This window comes from Pleurodeles waltl, chromosome 3_1 (assembly GCF_031143425.1).
Source record: "Pleurodeles waltl isolate 20211129_DDA chromosome 3_1, aPleWal1.hap1.20221129, whole genome shotgun sequence".
Classification (NCBI taxonomy): domain Eukaryota; kingdom Metazoa; phylum Chordata; class Amphibia; order Caudata; family Salamandridae; genus Pleurodeles; species Pleurodeles waltl.
This window is the reverse complement of record NC_090440.1, coordinates 1,980,053,565-1,980,074,519: the sequence shown is the minus strand read 5'-3', so window position 1 is coordinate 1,980,074,519 and position 20,955 is coordinate 1,980,053,565. Positions and strand designations below refer to the sequence as shown.

The window sequence follows — 20,955 nt, the reverse complement described above, 5'->3', positions numbered from 1 at the left end:
CCAATGAGTATGCATTAAAGGTTGTCACAAATCTCGGGGAATTATTATCAATATCTTTCTTTCTTGGAATTAATAGCTTTGCCCTGTGAACTTCTCCTGCCTTTTGGCAGGCGTTCTTAACAATTTTATACGGATATCCCCTGGATCTAAACCTCTGTATCATTATCTCTTGTTCCCTGTCAAAACTTTGTTGTGTGCTGCAGTTCCTCTTTGCTCTAAGCAGTTCCCCATAGGGAATGCTCCATTTGACATTGGGTGGATGGTGACTTGAGGCGTGCAGGATACTGTTACCAGCTGTGGTTTTCCAGAACAATCTAGTATGTAAAGTACCTTCTTCTACCCTGACCTCTACATCTAAAAATTCCATGATCAGTCTGTGTGTTTTGTGTGAAAATTGTAAATTCAGATTATTATTTGATAAACTATTCAGAAATTCATATAGTAGTAATTCAGGGCCATCCCAGATCATAAATATATCAATATATCTTGTCCAGAAAATAATATGCTGGAACCATTTCAATTTCTCATCCGCCATCACCCATTGTGTCTCCCATCACCCCATAAACAGACAGGCATAACTCGGAGCAAAGCAACTTCCCATTGCAGTCCCAGTTGTTTGTTTAAACCACTGATCCTCATATATAAAAAAGTTGTTTTCCAAATAGAACCTTAACATACTCAGAAGTAACTCAGAATGTTCCAAAAGTCTAATAAGTGTATCTCTGAAAAAATGTCTGCATGCCTGAATTCCCTTCTCATGCGGAATATACGTGTACAACGATACAACATCTATAGCTACCATAATATAGTGAGTTTGCCAAGGAATGTCCTGTATCTTTGTCAAAAAATCTGTAGTGTCTCTACAGTAGGAACTCAAACTGAATACATAAGGACTTAAAAAATGATCTAAATAAATAGAGGCGTTCTCTAAAAGGCTGCCTCTTGCTGACACTATAGGTCGGCCTGGAGGGTTACAAATATCCTTATGTATCTTAGGTAACAGATAGAAGCAAGGTGCCAATGGTTTCTGTACCAATAAAAACCTGTACTCGTCCTCAGAAAGCAGGCCTCTGCTGACATTTTCAAACAAAAAATCATGAAATCTACTTATAGATTGTCGATACGCTGAAACAGTGGATATCTCATAGCAATTGGAATCTAACAACTGTCTCTTAGCTTCTCGTTGATATTTAAGCGCATCCCATAACACAACATTACCCCCCCTTGTCTGCTGGTTTAATGACAAAGGACAATGCTTTGCTTAGGGATATTAGTGCAGACCTTTGACCTGGGGTTAAATTTCGTGCAAATACATTATTCGCCCTTTTCCACAACCTAAATAAATCAAAAGTGACAGCTTCGTGAAAAGCAACAATATTATCATGTGGCAAAATTGGAATATATCTTGATTTAGCTTTAAAACTACTGTCACTAGTGCTATCTGTTTGCAGACCCAGTTTATCCAATAACTCAATGTCTGTTGCCCATGTTTTCTCACCTATTTCTAATTCTCGTAGGGCAGCTAGACCTCCTATATCACTGATCATTAATCCCAAAGCACCATCTGTATTGTCAACTCTCTCTGTCTGTGTTACAACTGCATCCTTTTTTTTGTTGCACAAAAATGTTCATTAACTTCAATTTTCTAATCAAATGGAACATATCAATACGTGTTTTTGTATAGTCAAAATTAGCTGTCGGGCAAAAAGATAACCCTAATTCTAGTACAGTTTGTTCATCCTGCGAGAGAGTGTGAGAAGAGATATTGACAACGTCAGCTTTCTGTCATTCATTATTTCTTCCTCCTGTTCTGACGTGTGTTTTTGCCAGCTGTTTTCTCGCTTTCTTGCTGGCATGCCACCTCTCCTGATCTTTCTATTCCTCCGCTTTCTCCCCTGCCCCTTTCCTCTGTGGTCTTGAACTCATTTGTAAAAAACGATATTCCTCCAAGGTTGTAAAGGGTTGTCCCACCAATGTACTTGAGCCCGGTACCTCTTCAAAGTCTGAAATGTTCTCCACACTGGATTCCGATGAGGACAACTCCTGACGTCGTAGGGCCTCACACTGTCTATAATCCTTTCTGGCTTGATCAAATTGCCTGCTAAATGTAAGGATCCGTCCTGTTGCATAGTAATTTTTATCACGCAATCATTTTCTCCTCTTCCTCAACTTAATTTCATCTTCATATTTTTTAAGTCGTTCCTCCATAGATTCGCAAAATTTCTTAATTTCATCCTGTGCCTCATGCTGTTCCAAAATACCCTTTAACTTCTCAATTTCCTCGCTGATCTGTGTAAGTTCTATCGCCGCGTACTTAGACAGAAGTTCTAACATGCTTTTGCATGTTGATGCAATCAATAGCGACCATTCTTCCAATAGTTTGGGATGTGGGTTAATATGCGTTGGGGTGATCAAAATTCTTAGGCCACGTGGGACCCCGACCAACCTCAATATAATTATTCAATGAAATTACTTCCCAAGCTCTATTGACTTCCTTTCTCCTTAATTTCTCAAAATGCCACAATTGTTGCTTCAGGGGCACCGCCCCTTTAGGGCCCCCATCCTTATTGCCATATGTTTCAGAAATAGTGCTTGTCGCAGTTTCATCAAATAGATTACGTGCCTCCTCCATCCTCTGGCGCATAGCCTCACTCATTTTGCAGCACTCTAAATCCCTTAAGAGATTACGCTGTGTGTGTGATTATTGTAAGCCACAAATATTTGTTGTATTATTAGCAATGGTACTCGGTTGATATTGGGTTGTTATCAACCAAATCCGACAACCCCTTATCTCAGGCACATCTCAAAAAACAATTGGCATGTATCCGTAAGTGCAGCGCAAAAAATAGTTTGACTTATTTCCAATGCCTTGTGCTTCTTGCTACTAGAAAAAAACTATTGAGGAAGTTAGAATCGGAATACATCATTCGATTAAACTGTTGATTCCCTTGGGGATTGAACAAGGATGAAGAACTTCATGTTCACATTGTATAGTCTGACATTGTAAAGAAATGGGAGAATTGGGTTAGGGTTTCAGAATTTTGGTGCTGTGTAATTTTGAATTTGTGTTAGCATTGTCATGTGGTCACCCGATTAGTTTGGTTAAGAGTGTTGAAAATATATTGACATATTGGTCCGTTAGGTTAATTTTAAAGGTTAGATGGAAATTAAAAATTACAATGATGAGGTGGATATTGGGATAATTAGCAATTTGAAATTACATTGAAATACAGTATATACATGTAAGGTAGATAACAGGTGAAATGAGTGAAAAACACAAGAATAAAATTCATAATATGGAATAAGGAAGGGAAGGAAAAGAAAAGAGAGAAGAGAGAGAAGAAGGAACAAAAAAAAAAAAGGATTTCTTCTATGTCTATACCATGGATCAATGGTTATATAAAGAGTAGGAAGGGCCACATGACCTATATACTTGAGGGGCCAAGGAGGAAGACCGCAATGGTTGAAACGCGTCGCCCTTATCTGTGATTTCTGTGTCATATGGATTGATATGGAATCTTGGATATAAATAAAGGACAGTAATCTGCATGGAGTGCCAGCGTTTGAATTACATGTTGGAACACACATATATATATATATATATATATATATATATATATATATATATATATATATATATCGAAAATGTCACTTACCCAGTGTACATCTGGTCGTGGCATGTTCCGCTGCAGATTTACATGCTATGCATATGGCTGCCATCTAGTGTTGGGCTCGAAGTGTTACAAGTTGTTTTTCTTAGAAGAAGTGTTTTCGAGTCACAGGATTGAGTGACTCCTCTTCTTCGGCTACATTGCGCATGGGCATCGACTCCATTTTAGATTATTTTCCTGCAGAGGGTAAGGTAGGAGTGATAGAGTATAAAGAAAAGAGATGTCCATGCAAATGGAATATATATATATATATATATATATATATACACACATATGTACAAGTGTTTGTTTAACTTAAACGGCTACAGGCTTCTGGGGAGGTGGGAGGGTGCATGTGAATCTGCAGCGGAACATGCCACGAACAGATGTACACTGGGTAAGTGACATTTTCCGTTCGATGGCATGTGTAGCTGCAGATACACATGCTATGCATAGACTAGAAAGCAGTTAATCCTCCCATAAAAGCGGTGGTTAGCCTGTAGGAGGTGAAGTTGTTTGAAATAATGTTCTTAGTACAGCTTGACCTACTGTGGCTTGCTGTGCTGCTAAAACATCTACACAATAATGTTTAGTAAATGTATGTGGTGTTGACCAAGTATCTGCTTTACATATTTCAGCCATTGGTATATTTCCTAAGAAGGCCATTGTAGCAACTTTTTTCCTTGTGGAATGTGCTTCAGGTGCAACTAAGAGTTGTCTTTTAGCTTTAAGGTAACATGTTTGGATGCATTTTACTATCCATCTTGCTAAACCTTGTTTTGAAATGGGGTTACCAGTATGAGGTTTTTGAAAAGCTACAAATAGCTGTTTAGTTTTCCTGAATGGTTTTGTTCTATCTATGTAGTACATTAGAGCTCTTTTAATGTCTAATGTATGTAGAGCTCTTTCTGCCACAGAATCTGTCTGTGGGAAGAAGACTGGTAGTTCCACTGTTTGATATGAAAAGGTGATACTAGTTTAGGAAGAAATTTAGGGTTAGTTAGTAGAACGACTATGTTCATGTACTTGTATGAACGGTCCTTCAATAGTGAAAGCTTGAATTTCACGAACTCTTCGCAATGATGTAATTGTGACTAGGAAGGCAACCTTCCATGTTAAGAATTGCATTTAACATGAGTGCATAGGTTCAAATGGTGAGCCCATAAGTCGCGCAAGCACTATGTTTAAATTCCACAAAGGAACTGGAGGTGTTCCGGGTGGAATGATGCATTTTAAACCTTCCATGAAGGCTTTGATAACAGGAACTCTAAAGAGCTGTGTTGTATATTTTGCAAATATGCGGAAATTGCAGAGATGTATTTTTATAGAAGAGAATGCTAAATTTGATTTTTGTAAATGAAGTAAATAGCATACAATATCTTGTATTGATGCTGAAAGAGGGGCAATTTGTTTAGATTAGATTTACAGTAATATACAAATATTTTCCATTTGTTGGCATAGCACTGTCTGGTAGTGGGTTTTCTTGCTTGCTTAATTACTTCCATACATTCAGTTGGTAGTTGTAAATACCCAAATTCTATGACCTCAGGAGCCAAATCGCTAGACTGAGTGTGTTGGGATTTGGGTGCCTGATCTGCCCTTGGTTTTGTGTCAACAGATCTGGTCTGTTTGGGAGTTTGGAGTGTGGTACTACTGACAGGTCTAGTAGTGTTGTGTACCACGGCTGACGTGCCCACGTTGGCGCTATGAGTATCAGATTGAGAGTGTTTTGATGCAATTTATTGACTAGAAATGGAATGAGTGGGAGAGGGGGAAAAGCGTAAGCAAATATCCCTGACCAATTGATCCATAGAGCATTGCCCTTGGATAGGGGATGTGGGTATCTGGATGCAAAGTTTTGGCATTTTGCGATTTCACTGGTGGCGAACAGATCTATGTCTGATGTTCCCCATTGATGAAAGTATTTTTGAAGTACTTGAGGGTGAATCTCCCACTTGTGTGTGTGTTGATGATTTATGCTGAGAACATCTGCTAATTGGTTGTATATCCCTAGAATGTATTGTGCTACCAGGTGAATTTGGTTGTGTATTGCCCATTTCCAAATTTTTTGAGTTAGGAGGGAGAGTTGGGACGAATGAGCCCCTCCTTGTTTGGTTAGGTAATACATGGTGGTCATGTTGTCTGTTTTGATCAAGACATTTCTGTGAAAAAGGAGAGGCTGAAAAGCTTTGAGTGTTAGGAAGACAGCTAACAGCTGTAAGTGATTTATGTGTAGCTGTTTGTGTTGGGCATCCCATTGTCCTTGAATGTTGTGATTGCTGAGGTGAGCTCCCCAGCCAATCATTGATGCATCTGTTGTAAGTATGGTCTGAGGCACAGGGTCTTGAAATGGCCGCCCTTTGTTTAGATTTGTGAAATTCCACACTGAAGGGACATGTATGTTTGGCGGTCTATCAACACTAGATCTTGAAGTTGACCCTGTGCTTGTGACCATTGTTGTGCAAGGCACTGTTGCAAGGGCCGCATGTTTAGTCTTGCATGTAGAACAATTGCAATGCACGATGCCATCATGCCTAATACTTTCATGACCAATTTGACAGTGTACTGTTGACCTGTCTCTATTTGTGCCAATATATTGTGAAAAGCTTGTATTCTTTGCATATTTGGACTTGCAAGCGCTCTTTGAGTATTTAGTATTGCCCCTAAATACTGTTGAATTTGCACAGGTTGTAGTTGTGACTTTTGGTAGTTTATGGAGAACCCTAGCGTGTGCAGGGTTTGTATTACATAATGCGCATGGTTTTGACACTGCGTATGACTGTTTGATTTTATTAGCCAATCGTCTAGATATGGAAAGACATTAACGTGTTGTCTTCTTAGGTAGGCTGCGACTACCGCCAGGCACTTTGTGAATACCCTTGGAGCTGTTGTTATTCCAAAGGGTAACACTTTGAACTGATAATGCTTTCCTTGAATGACAAAACTGAGATATTTTCTGTGTGCAGGATGGATTGGTATGTTAAAATACACATCTTTGAGGTCTAATGTTGCCATGAAATCGTGTTGCTGAAGTAGTGGGATAACATCCTGTAGTGTCACCATATTAAAGTGTTCTGACAGGATGTAAAGATTGAGGGTTCTGAGATCTAATATTGGCCTTAAGGTTCCATCCTTTTTGGGAATGAGGAAATACAGTGAGTAAACTCCCGTCCCTATTTGATTTTGTGGCACAGCTTCTACTGCTTATTTGATTAATAGAGATTTGACTTCTTCCTGCAACAGAGTGGCATGGTCTGTGGATAGCCGGTGTGGTTTTGGTGGAGTTTGTATCAATTCTAGGCAATATCCATTGTGGATAATTGATAATACCCAGTTGTCTGTGGTAATGTTTAGCCAATTATTGTGGAACCTTTGCAGTCTTCCCCCCACAGGGGTGGTGTGAATTGGAAAGGAATGGCACAAGTCACTGTTTACTTTGTTGTGAGGCTTATTTTGGTGTTTGATATTTTCCCCTGCCTCTGGGGTACTATCCTCTATAAGTGCTTTTGAAACCACCTCGTTGGTATTGAGGTTGGTAGGCCGGCTTTGGCTGTGACGTGGATGCCTCAGCAGTTTGGGCTCTGAATCCACCTCTAAATTGGGGTTTACGAAAGGATCCCATGTATTGTGTGGTATACAGTGCACCCATGGCTTTTGCGGTGTCTGAATCTTTTCGCATTTTTTCATTAGCAGTGTCGACTTCTGGGCCGAAATGGCATATTCAACACTGCCTGTTGGATTTCAGGTTTGAATCCTGAAGACCTAAGCCATGCATGTCTCCTTATGGTTACAGCAGTGTTGATAGTTCTGGCTGCTGTATTTGCAGAGTCTAGGGCCGACCTAATCTGACTGTTAGTGATGTCTTACCCTTCCTCTACTATCTGTTGTGCCCTTTTTTGCTGTTCTTTGGGGAGATGCTGGATTATATCTTCCATCTCGTCCCAGTGGACCCTGTCATATCTAGCCAGCAATGCCCGAGAGTTGGCTATTCTCCACTGGTTGGCTGCCTGAGAGGCCACCCTTTTCCCTGCAGCATCAAACTTTCTACTCTCTTTGTCTGGTGGGGTGCATCACCTGACGACTGTGAACTTGCTCTCTTCCTGGCAGCGCTTACCACTACTGAGTCTGGAGGTAGTTGTTGAGTAATATAGACAGGATTGGAAGAAGGTGGCTTATATTTTTTCTCCACTCTAGGAGTAATTATCCTTGACTTTACTGGCTCTTTAAATATCTGGTTAGCATGTTTTAGAATGCTGGGGAGCATAGGAAGCGACTGATATGTTGCATGCGTGGAGGAGAGTGTGTTAAATAAGAAATCATCCTCTAATGGCTCAGTATGCATGGTGACATTGTGATATGTTGCCGCCCTAGCTATCACTTGAGTGTAGCCTGTACCATCCTCTGGTGGTGAAGGCTTAGAGGGATAGCAATCTGGATTATTGTCTGGAGTGGGGTCTGGATCATAAAGATCCCATGGATCCACATTGTTCTGCTGCAAATCAAATGAGTGAGATGGTGACTGCATAGGTGTAGGACTGGTAGGAGGAGAGATATGTAGATGTGGAGAGTGAGGAGGAGACAATTGAGGAGGTGGAGGTCTCTCCTTTGGTTTTGGCACTTTAGCTGGAGGCTGTGTAGTGTCCAATTCCTCCTGAAAAGCTCATTTCCTCTTCGATTTTGAACGAGATGCGGTTAAAGTTCTGCCAGTTTCTTTATGGATATGAATCCTAGCTTGCCTTTCACCCATTGGTTCTATTTGTGAGTCCTCCTCAGTAGTTTTGTGGCTTTCTTTAAGTGCTTGTGAAAGTCCATGCTCCTCAGTATAAATAGGTTTTTTCAGCTCCGAAGCTGGCTTTTTGGTAGCGAAAAAGATGGGGTTGAAGATGGTCTCAGCTCCGAAAAAGATTTTCGAGATTTCGACTCTGAAGAGCGGTGTTTGCTCGTTTCGGAGACGGAGCTTCGGCTCGAGTCTGATGGCTTCGGAGGGGTGGCCTTCTTCGGTGCCGAGCTGGTGGGTTGGTCACCGAGCATTTTATTTTGGGCGATGGCCTTCCAGCAGTGGCGTTCCCAAGGCCTTATGTTTGGGCTTAGATGATACAGGGGCAGGCGTACTCACGTGCTATCCTGCCGTGACCGGTCTGTCGTCCTGGGAATCCTGGTCAGAGTCGGATCCTCGAACGGAAACTGCGGTCTGCATGATTTCTTCCTCTTCAATGTCGAGATGTTCGGTGCTCTTTGATGCGATTTCGAGTCACGCTCTTGTGTCTCGGAGTGTCTTTTTCAACCGGAAGGATCTGCAGGCCTTGCAATTTTCTTCCTGATGGTCGGGGGAAAGGCAGAGACGAGATGTTGGTCCGTATAAGGGAATTTAGCGTGGCACCGAGGACACAATCGGAATGGAGTCCGATCCATGAGGCTTCCAAGCGGTCGGCCCGACGAGGCCCGAGTTGGGCACGCGCACCCCGAAGGGCGAGTAAAGATGTTTGTTTCGATGGTACGGAAGTGTCGATCGAAGGTGTAACGCAATCGAAAACAATACCGACGAGAAATGAAGAGTTTTAAGCTTTCCCGAATCGAACTAACGGAGCTAAAGTAAACACATCCGAACCCGATGGCGGAAATAAAACAATCCAACATGGAGTCGATGCCCATGCGCAATGGAGCCGAAGAGGAGGAGTCACTCGATCCCATGACTCGAAAACACTTTGAAGAAAAACAACTTGTAACACTCCGAGCCTAACACTAGATGGCAGACGTATGCATAGCATGTGTATCTGTAGCTACACATGCCAAACATATATATATATATTTGTGTATATATATATATATATATATATATATATATATACACATGTGTAAATGCATGTGCGTATGTATGTGTGTGTGTGTATATACATATATATGTGTTATTCTACGCTTACCATGTTCAAAGGTCATTGCAGAGCTCCTAGATAAGTTGTTATATTAGATACTTATGAATCCCTGCTGTTGTTTTTATATCACACTGATCAAATGTTTTATTATCATAAGCATTTCAATATTCAAAAATTGAGGAAAGACAAAAACATTTTAGAAAAGTACACTTATTAATTAACTTTAAACATTATAAATCTTGAAAGTCTGTTTAAACAATACTACTTTTCTCATATGATTATACCAATTATTATATTCCTTGAACATATATTCCCTTACTATGTATTTATCTATCTATGTATTACTCTAGTCCTACTGTATTAGAGAAAAATTAAATAAAAATAAAATACAATCTATGAATAAAATCCAAATTATAAATAAGTAAATTAAAGTAAAAAATATTAATAATGAAGTAAAGAAAAAGAAAAATAATGATTAAAAAGTATATATATATATATATATATATATACACATACAAAAAAGTATAAATAAATAAAAATAATAGAAATGTACTCTATTGTAAGCTTTACTTTGTCTACCCATCACCATATGTCATGTTTCTATCAATCTATCCTTCAACCCCACTCTGATTCACCCCAAACCCATTCCACTACTTTCATCTCCAAAATAACCCTGCTTAAGCTCTTCCCTCCTCTTCCAAATCTAGCTCACCCAAACCTCAGTTTATTACCATGATCTCCCAAACAACCCTACTAAATTCTCCCTCACTTAGCTCACATTTGACTCATCCAAAACCCATCCTACTACTATGATCTCCCTAACCCTTTCCACAAACTTTTCCCTCCTCCATCCCCCCTTTACTCATCCCAAGCTTCATCCTATTACTATAAACTCCCAATCAACACTTCTGGATTCTTCCCTCCTCTATCCCTCCATCACTCTAGTCAATCCATCTAACAAACTCACATATCCTCTGCTCAAATGAACTCATATTAATCATAAAACCGTACTCTTATTTTCCTATACTAATCCACCAATAATTCCTCTTGGATTCTGGAGTAGCATACTACTCGCCGAAAAGCGCTTCAACGCCTCATCAGGGGGTAGTAAGCGCTATATAAATACTATAACAATACAATACAATAATTACGTTTTAACAAGTTTATGTAACGTAGGTATTTCCTGTAGAGTATGATGGGTAGTGATAGACCAAATCGCAGACCAAGCTCTCCTGCCAAGCTTTGTAAGGCAGAATGCAGGGATCCATTCTAGCACCAGAAAAGAGGATTGCAGCTTTATAATTTGAGGTGCAGAATACTTTTTTCCTCTAGGTCAACAGGGTGCGGAGAAATCTGTACTTGTGTCTGTTCACATACCTGGTGCTCAAGTCCAGACATTTGCAAGATGTCAAGAATCTAGGCAGAACGCTGACAGATAAGGTTTTGCAGTTGTTTAGGCAGTTGTATTATCAGGGTATCTATTACAGATTCTTCACCCTTGTAGGAGATGAACAATATGGTAATATTGTTTTGGGATTCTTCAACTGAAATAGTGGTATGTTGGAACAGTGAGAATTTTCTTTTTCTTGAATAAGCAGCGCCTAAAGGATTACCCTTAGCTTAATTGCTCCTGGGCTTGGAGTAATGATTTTTCCAAGGATTGAAAGACACGAACAGAGCAATGTCACTCAAGAACCATTCATTGAATTTCTGCTTAACAGTATTTTAATGTAAGGGCACTTTTTCATTCAACTTTGAAAGTTTAGAATACATTTTTCCATTACTGAAGTTTTAATGTATAATGAGGCACTGTCTGTGTAACAATGTGAGAGAATCCTGTGTTGAAAAAATCATTTCAATTTTGCTTTACCCAGTTGTTTTTAAAACGGTGTGAAGTCAGAGACCATTTCAAGAAACACCAATACTGCCAAGCCTGTAGGACCTACTCTGTTAAAGCACCTTCTGAAAACATACTATCTACACCCACCCACCCTTTTGTAAAACCCAATAACAATTCTAAGATCTGATTGGTTAGGGTTTCCGAGAATCAACCTGCCAAGACAATTTGGCCATCATTTCGAGGGGCCCATAATTCCCGATTTGGTTAATAACAAGTTTTGCTGTAAGATCTTGTCTCATTTTTTTCCTGTTTCACATACTAAACGTCAGGAACACGTGGATGAAAAAATACAGGCTAATGCAGAAAAAAAGCAAATTACACCTTTTGTTCACAATTTCTATGGGTCCGCCTTGGAATACATCAAAATACCCATGGCACTAACAGCCATGACATTGGTACCTCTGGATGCAGGAGTACAGATGCATCACCGAGTCATAACCTTTATCTTATTCCCTCAGTTGAAAATATAGTAGGTGTTGCTGTTTTAGACAATAAAGGAATTTAGTGTTGTAGTTTGTAGGGATTTGGGACTAGTTTGTAGCAAGAAGGACAGGACTTGTGAAGAGACCTACAGTTGTCCCTGACACTGGATTGAAGGAAAGCATAAAAGTTGCTAGGGTTTGGCAAGTATGACTTGAGTTTACCCATTGATAATGCAGAACTTAGACATAAAATCACTCATGCACACTTTATCCACACAAATGTTGTTAGAGGTCTTACTGGACAGTTTTTGAGTGAACCAAAATGTTATGTTCGTGTAGCTATGAACAGCACAAGAGACACACTTCAAATCAAGCTCTGCATGAAACATCCAACCTAACAAAATGTGTCAATTAAAAGTGTGACTGAATGCAGACGAAATACAAGATTTGGGGATGGCAAACAGGTAGGTGGAATGACTTGGTGTGAAATGTAGAACTCAAGATCCCCCTTTGGCTGTGTGCCATTATTATTCAAGAGAATAGAACAAAAACAGTACATGAATGGACCTTTCGCAACAGCTTGAATACTTGGCTGCTGATAAGTTACTTTTCTCCATTTGGAAAACTACAAGCCTGCTGCTGCCTCTATGATAACATTTATCTGTTTTGAAGCTTGCCTGACCAATGGTTCTCACTCAGTGACCGATGACAAGTCAATAAGAAAGCAGCAGTACTTACTCTGTCTAAATCTGCATCCTGGTCCAAAGCAGATTCTTCGGTCCCCGTCTCATCCTCCAGGAATGGGTTTGTTGAAACAGGAGTGGGCTCAGGCTTTTTCTATATAAAGAAAAAAAATCTATATTAAAGTCACCACAATAACACTGGCTGGAAAATCTGCATTCCTATAAGAGGCATTTCGGGATAGCTATCATTTCGAAGAGTGCATGATTGATTTATTTTTTGACAAATTCACCATGATGAATAGCACCTAATGGGCACTCTTAGCAAATTTTCATCCTCAAGCTCTTGATGAGAAACCCCAATTGTCCACAGTCTTCCAGAACTCATTTCAGCTTCTTATGGCAATGTTTAGGTTTCTTACCCAATGTCACTGCTGCTTGTCTGCTAACATCTTATGCTAATGCTACTTGTTCCTGTTCTGGACAAGCCGTTTATCACACTACCTCAAAGTAATTCCACTACTCACCATATAAATTGCACAATACCACCTGGCCCCTAAAAGATCTGCCACTGGGCACCACACTCATTCCTGCAGGTGTACCGAGTACCAGATACCCCACCGCTATGCTGCTACTGCCCTGCTCCATACCTCACTGATCATGCCAATTATTTTTATCAATCTAGTGGTCCTTTATGAATCTGTAGGGGTTCAGACACACTAAGGACCGTCTCTGTCACAAGAAGCATTTGTATACTTTTATGGTTTCTCTTTAGTCTATTTTTCAAATGATAAAAGAGGCTGACTCACCCTCAAGCACTCACCAAGTCAACAAGCTCAAACAAGAAATAACGTGATCTTTCAAAATTCTGGACTGTTTCAAAGGAAGAATACACATTTACATTATTTTTCTAAAGAAGCCAAATGGTCAGCATTTCCCATCATTCCAGGCCAATGGACTCCTGCTTGACTATTTTATTACGGGTGTCAACTATATTTTTGAAGCTGTAGCATGTACAAAATGTAAAATCAGATGGATTAAGAATTATGGCAGAAGTGTAAAGTTATTTTGTCCCTGCTCTTGTTATGGATTGCCTCCCAAAGTGCGAAGACTGAGTTCAGTTAGGTCAGTAGTACTTTTTAAAAATCTTTTTAACAGAGCATATATTATGCTGTATGTAGAGACCTCAGGAGAGGCATTCAGGAGGGGCGTATGAACATTGGTTCAGTGCGAAAAATAAAAGATTCACCTTTTGTTACTCATTTAGGAGGGGCACATGATAGAAAGAAAAAAAAAATGTTCATAGTCCAAAAAGAAAACAAGATGAGTTTGCACCCCAAGTACATTTAAGATGATTGAGGGGGGGGGTTGAGTGGCTATGACGTCGAGTTAGATAACCCCCCATAGTTTGGGAGCCCAGGTTGGGATGGAGCTATTGCAACCCATGGAGCAGATGGAATGTTTTTTATACGCAAAGGTGGCGCTGCTGTGGCTGCTGCAGTCCGGGAAGTGAGCGGAGAGCATTCCTAATTATTTTCTTGTGCTTTCACCTTGTGGCACTCAGGTCTGAATCTCTGCCTCAGCAACCGAGGTCTTTTAGTCTAGCTTTACAGTGGTGTAACTCCTTTCCTGCTTTGATGATGTTGTGAATGATGGTTCATTGTAAACTTGGGTATTTGTATAACCAAAGCTTATTTTGTTTTTCCAGGCCTTCTTAAATTTCCCATATGTGTGTATCATGACTTTGTTGAAGTTAACAAGAATTTAATTATTTTTCTTTCAATTGCCATTTTGGTAATTTCTGCACAGGAAAAATGAGACAAAAATGACTTTCCGATAAAAGCTCCTTCATGATATTTGGCAGTCTGCAATTCCCAAGTCTGTTTCGACACTAAAAGTTTCAAGAGGCTTAAGCACGATCCTCCTTCTTTGAATAAATACACTCCTCGATTTCGTTGGAGGTTCTCTTGGCGGATATTAGGGCTCTTCAGCCACATGTTGCAGAAACTAATAAAAGGCTCCAAGCATTAGATGAGAAGGGGTCCTATATGGACAAAAGAGTCTCAAAGTGGAACAAAGTTTCACTGACTTACAGGGTGCAACTAATAAAATTGTTCTGCTGCAGAAGGAAGTTAATTCTTTAAAAAAGGTGCAGATTTGGAGACTAGGAATAGGCATAATAATCAAATAAATTATAGCCTCCCGGAGAAGGTGACGGGAATGATCCAATTGTATTGCATTCGGCTTAACTTCTCAAAATATTACATTTGCCACAATCTACAACACCAAAGATTCAGAAGGCTCACAGACTTGATCAGAGTAATAGTTAAATTACTTTGTTAAACCTAGAGGAGTTATTTCCTTTCTTAAATTTACTGATCTGTTCAAACCCCTCAATGCTGTGACTTCAAAGAAAAAACTGTCAGGTTCAGGAAGCAAACTATTTTTCACACAAGGCATAGCAAAATCAAGAGAGAATAATAGGTAAGAATTGTTAGGTATCTGACCAGTGCTCAGAGCCATGAATGCTCGTTTGGATTTAATTCATCCTTGTTACTTTAAAGCAACTTATTAAGACAAAACTGTTCCTCATGATGACCTTACAACACTTAAAAATGTATTGCTGATTGTGGACCAGAGGTTATGGATACTTCAGGTTCTGGCTCTCTCTAAAACCTTTATTGGCAGCTATGTCATATGCTTAATGATGTCCCATTGCTCACAGATAACCTGTCTCTGCTTGTTTCAGGTTCTGTCTTATCTACTCTATTATGATGTATATTTTTCTAGACATCTAGCTTGTATTAAGCTTGGGATGTGTCTTTGTTATGTGCTTTCTCCACTCCCAATGTCTTAATGTCTTTCTTCTCACGAAAGTATGTTCTTCAGTAACCATGCACTTGGCTTGTACTTTTCTCCCATTCAATTTTGTCTGATCTTCATTATTTAATATATTTGTATCTTTATTTGTCAAAGATAGACCAAAACCTTGTTTCAGTGTTTTACGAATACTATGATTTAGGATTAATATATAGAACATTAAGGGTAAAAGACGGAGGGCCTCATTACGAGGCTGACGGGCCGACCATTGGCCCGCCAGCCCGTGATGAGAAGACCGCCACGGGCATGGAGGTCTTCTCACTGAGGGGCTATTATGGCTTTCCCCACTGGGCTCATAATAGAGCCGGCGGCAATGCTGCCACACGCAGGGTGCTGGACAGGAGGGCCCCTTGAATTTGCTCTCGGCCATCCTTTTCATGGTGGGGAAACTGCCATGAAAAGGCTGGTGGAGAACAAGGTTGTAATCAGCACGGCTGCGCTGAGTTCAGCGCTGCCGTGGCTGACTACAACCAAGACTGACGTCAGTTGTTTGGGATCTTTGATCCTGGCAGGGACAGCGGTCTGTAGGCAGGTCCGCCTGCCTATCTTGTAATGTGGCGGTTGGACCGCCACAGCCATGGTGGTCCGACCGTCACAGCGGGGCTGGCAGTCCTAGGACCACCAGCCTCGTAATAAGGCTGAGAGTCTTATTTCACCTTGCCAAGCTTAAACCTGATTTGGTTTTGTCACAAGATATCCATGTAACAGATGTAGAATCACACAAGTTGCAGATATGTTGGGTAGATAACATGACTGTTTTTCCAGCTTTAAATGAAAAAGCTGGAACAGTTATTTTATGCCATAAACACATGGATATTAGTGTTATATCCCAAGACTCTGATGGTGAGGGTAAATGAATTACTGCTGAGTCACTGGTTAATAACATTCTAATTGCAAAGAGCTATAGCTCAGAGATTAAATAATAATTTAAAAAAATCCAATTACTGTTTTAATGTTTATAGTCCTATACAAGTAGACTATCATTTTTAGGCTAATGTTTCAAAAAATGATTAGACTATGTTAATCAATATTTAATCTTGAGAGGTGACTGCAATCAAATTATGGACTCTTGTGTTGGATAGGCACTCCCTTGTTAAATGTATACCTAATTACTGTTACCATGGCTCAAAGAGGATTAATTGATTTGTTGAGATTATGGAATCCTACTTTTAAGAAATGCTCCTTTTACTTCCTTACTCATCATTCCCAATATAGACTGGATCATATATTTCTTAGTTAGCAATTCGCTCAAAATGAGATTAGGGCCAACATCAGTTCCATTTTGATTTTAGAGCACACCCCAGTGCTTACAGATATGGATTTGGTTCCCGTCTAAAAAAAATAATTTCACCATACGGAGGTTTTTTAAATCCATTTTATTGAGTTTTCTCAGATACAGAACTTATTCAACAACAAGGCTTAGAGTTGCATAATGTAATTCTTATCACTTAGTGCCCCACTAACAATTCCTCTGTTATTGCTGCAAATGAAACAAACATAACAGTAAACTATCACAAGCTTGTTTGGACCGTAGGCTGCACCAGGTCACATAGTGAATGTTGAGGGTGCCAGGGGCTAGGAGTCGTGTCTGTGTACTTGGTGAGCCTAGGGAGCTATTGTTTGTTGCATGCCTCTTACCATCACCATTACAGCAATTTCTCTGAATGGAGGCAGCAGAGCCCCCCTCATCAGCTCCTGAATATTCAAATCACCACTTCTCCTACTGCAGCAAAGCTATCCACCACCTCCTGAAAAAGACCAGCTAACAGTCATTTCCTGGCCCTGTGTACTCCCTGAAGTGCAACGCCATCTCCTCTGCTCTCACCGAATTCAATCATTCTGTCCTCTATCGACTATGAGGCAGTAAGTCTGCCGATTTCAGTGCTTGGCAATGTCTCTAAAGGTCCTTCCCCAGCACTATATACCTAAATTTGTTTCACACTGTCCTAGTTGGCTGTCTGCTATAGAGGCTGAGGATGCAAATCTCTGCTGTCCGTAGATTTTGGTGTTTAGAGTGAACTCTAGCTCAGCCATTACCCACTCCAAGAATTGTGCGATCACAGGACAGCTCCACACCATACGTCCAAAGTCTGCTTCCAGTTAGGCACATCTGGGGCAGCCTTTATCAGTCTGGTACATGACATTTACTTGATGGGGTGTAAGGTACATTATACGCAGGTAATTAACTTGTGTGCACTGGAAGCAAGTGTTCCTCAAATTATTTTGATATATTCTAAGGTACGCTTCTACATCTTGGTGACAAATTGATGTCCTCGAATATTCTCCCACCTCACTCTAGCAGTTGGGAAACCATCCTGGGTCATGTTCATCATCATTCGGTATAGCCAAGACCCAGGGGGTCTGCGATACCGAAGGTCAGGATAGTTTGGAGTAGATAATGGGTATGTGGCCGTTGTTCTGGGTTCCCATTGAGTCTGCATAATGCCTGCATTAACACTCCCATATGTCAGGAATTGAGCTCCCGGGCGGCAGTAATACTCCACCAGAGTCTCCAACTGCAGAGGGCACCCTCTTCACAACAATCTCCCAGTGTCCTCAGCTCTGACGCTGTCCAGTCCTCTAGGCGGTGTGCGATAAAGTAACCCCCTCTAGTAGGCTGTCTAGTGGTAGGCAGTACCAACAACGGCATTGTCAGTGAGTACAGCTGCCTCTCTTTGAGCTGCTCGGTCACTCCCCTTAGGCAATGGAGGGCCATTGTCAATAGCTTTGGTTTTCTCCAGGGATGCAAATCTGTTCCCATGATCAGAGTGCTGAGAGCCCCCCCTGTGATACTCGCCAAACTCTTATAAAGAGATAATGTGGCCAATATCTCGCATGGGAACGCCCTTCCCACACCCTTCAGCTCTCAACAAGCTGGCAAACAGTTCAACCACCAGCGCAAAAAGCATTGGGGACAGCCCTGTCTCGTGCCCCTGTGCACCATGAGTAGCTCAGAGATACAGTGGCCCATGTACACAAAGACGAGGGTGGCATTAAGAAGTGAGATCCACTTGCACCAGCTCTCAACCAGGGCCATCATGTTCATTACCTCAGTCAGGTAGTCCCATTGTAGAGTGTCAGACTCCTTCTGGATATCAATAGAAAGCACCGCCACCTCCGGAAAGGCATGCAATGGAGTCTCCCCCCAATACTTGGTATAAGCGTCTAATACTGGTTGAGATACTACACTGTGGAATAAACCTATTCTGGTCAGCATGCACCTGCGAGCTCAGATATGGATGTAGGTGGTCGGCCAGCACCTTGCTAAAAAATGTATAATCCACATTAAGTAGAACCGGCCCTCCTCTGGCTCACTGTAAGGCTTTGGTATGGAGATTATCAGGGCTTCCCTGCTGCTTGCAGGCAACTGCCCTTATGCAAACACTTCCATGTACATTTTCGCTAGTCGTAGTGCCAGTAGAGAGGTGTGTGTTTGGTAAAACTTGTCCTGCAGCCGATCGGTCTTACCTCGCGCCAGCTCTTTGAGTGTTCCTCTGATTTCAGGTTTTGTAATCGGTCTACCGCCACAATTTATGGTGGTAGTAAAAAAAGCTGGTAAATTAAACTCAATGGAGAATTTTTTAAAAGCAGACAACCTGGATTTTTCTTTATTTGAACAGGATTTATCTCATGACGAAATAGCTAAAGTTGTGATTGTATTAAAAAAGATAATACCTTGATCCTGTTGGATTTTCTGTTGATTTTTTTCCATTTCTCCAATGTTTTATTTCCGGAGCTCTTTTTCTCCCCCCACTACAGCAGCAGGTAGTTTCTTATTATTGCAACTTGCACACATCACTTATCTTTTCAAAATTGTTTCTAATTAGGTTTAAGTACTCTTACCTAGACTATATCCAGTGTCACAATATATTCTAGAGGTACATCCTTTCCATTTGGGTTTAAGTCAACGTTGTTGTTTGGCCAAATTGCCCTTTGCATCCTTAACCAGTTACTTTTAAGGTTGTGATTAATCCAATTCCTAAAAATGATAAAGATGCTACTTTATGCAAGAATTATGGACCTAGCTCATTAGTGAACACATATTATAAAATGTTTGTAAAAATTCTGGCACTGCCTTTGGAACCCCTCTTATCTACACTTTATATATATTTAAACATGTCGCATTATTTCCCCTCATATGTGGGTTAAACGAGATAACTATTAATATTTGGGTGATCTTAGAGTAAAAGGCTGTCTTCGTAACATAATTTCTGCAATGTTGATTGTTTTTAATCCAAGTATCCTTACACCCCTTGGCACCACTACACACAATGCAAAAGGCATGACTGTCTCCTCTGAACCTATAAAATGTGCTACATTTGGGATGTGTGGCAGATTTTTTCTTGCTTTTGTTATGAGCAGACTATGACGGTTTGTTATTGACTCCATACTTTGATTTTTCTCTTGTCTCATGATATATAGGTATTGATACAATTTGAATTGACTAACCAATTGCCTTTTGATTTCTATAAATGAATAAACCATCATGGGTTGGACTTTGAATCTTGTTTTGTGCAGGTTTTTTGTATTTACCTGGGCCCTCGTCCTTTGGAACTCACACAGCCAGATCTGTCGAACCAGCCCGTTACTAAATTAGTAACACCAACACTTTAAACAGCACCCATAAACATGTTTCTTACCCAAATACAATTTGTAGGTTTTTGAACAAGTATGTTTTTATACTGATCATTTGCTTCTAAAATTAACTTCATACATACAGAAACACCACATGAAAAAAAGGAAAGCTCGTTAATTTCAACATGCAATGTGGATGAGAGAAGCAAACAAACAGCACAATGGTCTTGTAATTAGTTATAGCTATCCAGCAGTATGTAATTCAATCCAGTTCTTCAAAGTTTAATATGCTGAAGGACAAGAAGAGTGCATCAGTGACAAATGTTTTCATTCGTGAGATACAAATCAAAGGAAGTGGGTTATTTTATGGGAGACACACAAAGCGTTGACATTATTTTTATGAATTTGCTTGCAATTGCTTCAGCAGGCAGTCTTGAGAAACAGTGTTTATGAAAGTTCAAAACTTCTCATTCACCCCTAAAGCAAGCAGATGAAGCACGCAAAATGAGCAAAGTGGGTGTTGGACCAGAGAAAGAACAGCCAGGAAATCTTGGTATGGTGCATCTGTACACAAAAATTGTTTTACAAAAGAGAATCCTCAGGTTGTACTCCAGTGCTGTTGTTGGATTGGGAAAGAAACCCAAGGATTTACAGTATTATTTCCAGGTATGGCTTTTGTTTTAAAAGGTGTGGTGGTAGCAAGAAAGGCAATTCTGATGCCAAGAAAAGAAAGCCCGAGTGGTAACAGGGCGAGATGAAATGAGGAGACAGACCTCATTTAACAGACTTTCAAGAGCAATGATTCAATATACGGCATAGAAAAAATGTCATTCCTCTCTCGAGCTGCAATGCTGATTGAATCAGTTTCAAAATGAATGAAACTGCTTGATCTGTTATCCAACCACCCACACATCCACCTCTAACATTTACTGATCCCCGATCGTTTGCATACACAGCATATTGTCACTTTTGTTT

General features: G+C 40.4%; 1 protein-coding gene across 1 annotated transcript in view; it reads right to left on the bottom strand.

Annotated features, from left to right (window-relative positions):
* Positions 1 to 20,955, bottom strand: part of VPS53 (VPS53 subunit of GARP complex) — a 693,920-nt gene that overhangs the window by 311,411 nt on the left and 361,554 nt on the right. The window contains exon 12 of the mRNA XM_069226380.1: positions 12,584 to 12,682. Within this exon, the coding sequence (XP_069082481.1) occupies positions 12,584 to 12,682 (99 nt within the window). The remainder of the gene's footprint in view (positions 1 to 12,583; positions 12,683 to 20,955) is intronic.